General features: G+C 30.7%; 1 protein-coding gene across 1 annotated transcript; it reads left to right on the top strand.

Moving 5' to 3' along the window:
* Window positions 1-215: 215 nt before the first annotated feature.
* Window positions 216-3,512, top strand: LOC108752184 (methionine aminopeptidase 1D, mitochondrial). Its single transcript, XM_018492856.1, has 6 exons — window positions 216-1,026; window positions 1,505-1,759; window positions 2,184-2,375; window positions 2,474-2,624; window positions 2,716-2,826; window positions 3,216-3,512. The coding sequence occupies exons 1-6, from the start codon at window positions 946-948 to the stop codon at window positions 3,404-3,406; spliced, it is 981 nt and encodes a 326-aa protein (XP_018348358.1). The 5' UTR covers window positions 216-945; the 3' UTR covers window positions 3,407-3,512.
* Window positions 3,513-3,714: the final 202 nt, after the last annotated feature.

Consider the following 3,714-nt stretch of genomic DNA (forward strand, 5'->3'; position numbering starts at 1 on the left):
TATTTTTTTACAATATATAAGATATTATAGTTTTACAAGTATGCATATTTATTTATGGAACATTTATATAATGAAAAATCATAAATTTAATAATGTATGAGCCAAATATTTATGTTAATAATAAGCAGTAAGAAAAGAGTGGATTCGCTACTGGCCTTACGGTCTCTACCGTGATTGAGCAATTCTTACTTACTGATTACGTGTTACGGCCTTATGTTTTTGTACCATGGGCTTTAATTCTTGCTATGTGTGAAAAGTAAACAGTCTCGATGTGTCTACCGACGTGATAGGATGTGTTATTATTTTTGGAGTTTATGTTACTCTTTTTAGACTTTCGTATTCTGCATATTATTTTTTTGTTACTCATCGCATAAACGGCATTTTTTATTCTGGTTAGAGTCGAGACCATTCTCACGCGAAGAAGAAGTGAAAAGTAAATAGTAAACTCATATGGAATTGTTCATGAATTTATAACTTTCCATGCGAAGCGCGGTTTCACGGAGTTACGAAAAAGATAAAGGCAGCGCATGCTCACATCACTGATTACGATGTGTGGCTGTGATAGATTTCCTAACCTGAATAGTCAATTTTAACCATTTTGACTTAAATCGAGATTATATCTTGGTTTGCGGTACAGAGCGACGCGCGCTTTTCTCAGCCAGATTTATTCGTTTCCAACAAAAACGTGCCGAATGAGTCTAATTTCATCGATTTCTGAGTTGACGTGGCTAAAGTAAACAATTATCTGATATATACGAATCAGCTGACTCTGAGAGAAGATCAAACTAATTTCTATTGGAAAAGAAACAAAAAATTTGTCTGTTCCCCGAGGAGACTCTAGCTCGATTTACGGATCTCGATAACAATCTGGCACTTTGTCTTTTATAAGAGAAGGAAACTAACCAGGAGATATATAAGAACTATCCGAAATAAATATCGCGGAACATGCGTTCGACTAAGGGCATTGTTCAAATGGTACAAGCCTCTAAAATGTATCTTTTCAACTTTCTCAAGACCATGTCAAAGGTATGCGTTTTTATCTATAAATTTAAAAATAGATATATTTATTATTATATTATTATAGGTTAGACTAATGATTAGTTTAATCAGATAATGTAAGACAATACTTTTCAAGATTTGTAGATTTATAATTCTTACTAGAGCAGTAAGCATAAATGTTGATACAAACTAGAATTACAAATTCTGAACAACACTGTTGTAAGAGATATTGGTTCTGTTCTAAAATTTACTGCCGACACTGAAAATCTATATTTTATGTTAAGTGCACTATAGATTTTCAGTACTGACAGTAAATTTTGGAATACAGCTATCGAATGCATTCCATTTAACACATGATACCTATAATATATTATTTTATTCTCCTTTAATATTCGGTGAATAGAAAGAATAAAATGATACAACATGCTCATCGTGTATGAAACAATATACTTATTGAGAGAAACAACAACTGAATTACTTTATAAAAACATGTTATTTATTCTAGTTTGGAGGCACACACAGTTTTGTTGATATCCATAATGACAATTCTTTTGGAAAGTACGCTATAGTCCAACCTTGGGTAGTTTCTGAAAAAGTTACTGTACCTGCATACATACCCCAGCCATCCTACAGTCAGTCTATGATACCTCAAAAAGGGCCAACAATACCTGAGATCAAAGATGAATATCAAATAGAATGTATGAGGCACAGTTGTAAACTTGCTAGTCATATTCTGCGTCAAGCTGGCGCATTAATTGAGGTGAATTATTTCCTACATATTATATAACAGCCCAGATTCATGTTGCCTCGCTTATCAGCTTAAAATCACAAACGAATTTTTAGATGAAGATGAATGTGACGAATCTGGAGTACTGATAATATCTGAAAGATATGCACAAGCCTTGGGGTTGCAAGTTTCATAAACCGAATAAAAAGAATTGTCCATATAAATTTACCGTTCACTAAGCAATTAAAATCTGTGTAAGGATTGTTACATGTATGTTGAAAATCAATATATAATTAAGAAATAATATTTTAAAAAAGTAACTATTTATATATATATATTTTTTTTTCTTTTTGGTTTTTGGAATGTATCCTCAGGAATTATCAATAGCTTTCAGATATACATTTATGCATTAAATATTATAATAAACTAAATATAAAACAAAATTAATATATGCTAGCCAGGTATTACAACTGATTTTCTCGATAAACAAGTTCATGATATGATCATTGGAAACGGAGCTTATCCCAGTCCACTCAACTACCATGGCTTTCCCAAATCTATATGTACAAGTGTTAACAACATCGCTTGCCATGGTATTCCAGACAATAGACCTTTACAAGAAGGTGATATACTCAATGTTGATATAACAGTGAGTAACTTTATTTTTTAAAAGAAAATGAGATCTTTTTTTCTGTTCGATAAAATGTTACAAGTTCTTTAAAAAGTCAATATTTTTTGTTTAAGTAGGTATATCTTAATGGTTATCATGGCGACTGTTCAGCTATGTTTCAAGTGGGTGAAGTAGACTCAGAAGGCAAACGATTAATAACAGTTACAGAATTGTGCTTAAAGTCAGCTATTGAAATATGCAAACCAAACGAGCAGTTTTGTAATATTGGTAATAATATGTATATCATTAAAATCTGAACTTATCTGTATGATGTTATTTTTCGTTTAGTACTATAAAATTTTTCTATTTCTTTCTATAGGTAACGTGATAGAAAAGACAGCAAATGAACACAATTTGAATGTAATACCCGCATTTTTGGGTCATGGTATTGGAACTTATTTTCATGGTGCTCCAGACATTTATCACTTTGGTACAAATGAAAATATTTTACTAACATTAATGCACGTTAACATACAAATGACCATCGACATATAGTACTGAATGGAGCATGCAGCGAAATATCTTTGATCTTTCGTCTTGCGAACCTAGAAAGAGAAAGATAAATGTTTGGGCACGGAACTTTCTTTCTACTATTGTCCTATCGATCGAACTCTTTTTCTAGGTTAAGATGATTTCGATGCTAATGCTCCGTCCAGTACTATGTATCGATGCAGATGATCAATAAGAAATTATCTGAATCGTTTTTATAAAATAATTTCTACATAAAACATTCCCCTTGATCTCAGAATAAATTGCTATGTACTATAAATATGTAAAATCGTCACTAATATTTCGATATTTATTTTTTCTGTTTTGTAGCAAATAATTTTCCTGCGAGAATGCAAGCAGGTATGACATTTACTATCGAGCCAGCTTTGAGTCAAGGAACAACAGAGACCATAATTCTAGAAGATGGATGGACAATTTGTACGGCTGACAATTCTAGGACAGCTCAAGTCGAACACACAATTTTAATAACAGATACTGGATGCGAAATACTAACACTTTAGTTGTTTTAGTTTATGATCGGTATCATTACTATTTATACAACAAAGGATCCAAGGAATATATGTATTATTTTTAGTGTATATAAAAACATGTATAAATTAATTTGTATGTGTCGTTTTAGTCTTGTGAATATTATATCCATGTTTTTATGTGTTAACAAAATAAAAATTAAGAAAAATTTATATTTATTATTACAATGAAAATTATTAATATAGTTAATAATATTAATATTTTCTTATTTCTTATATATATGTAATGTACAATTGACGAAAACTTTTTTCAACAAAAAAAAAAAAAAAAAAAAAAAAAA

The sequence above is a fragment of the Trachymyrmex septentrionalis genome, unplaced genomic scaffold, assembly GCF_001594115.1.
Source record: "Trachymyrmex septentrionalis isolate Tsep2-gDNA-1 unplaced genomic scaffold, Tsep1.0 scaffold59, whole genome shotgun sequence".
In the NCBI taxonomy this organism is placed as follows: Eukaryota; Metazoa; Arthropoda; class Insecta; order Hymenoptera; family Formicidae; genus Trachymyrmex; species Trachymyrmex septentrionalis.

Bases quoted from the DNA above. Each gene is read 5' to 3' on its own strand.
- LOC108752184 (XM_018492856.1), top strand. From the start codon at position 946: ATGCGTTCGACTAAGGGCATTGTTCAAATGGTACAAGCCTCTAAAATG. The intron at 1,760-2,183 runs GTGAATTATTTC...AATATATGCTAG, and splicing joins AAGCTGGCGCATTAATTGAG to CCAGGTATTACAACTGATTT. The intron at 2,376-2,473 runs GTGAGTAACTTT...TTGTTTAAGTAG, and splicing joins TACTCAATGTTGATATAACA to GTATATCTTAATGGTTATCA.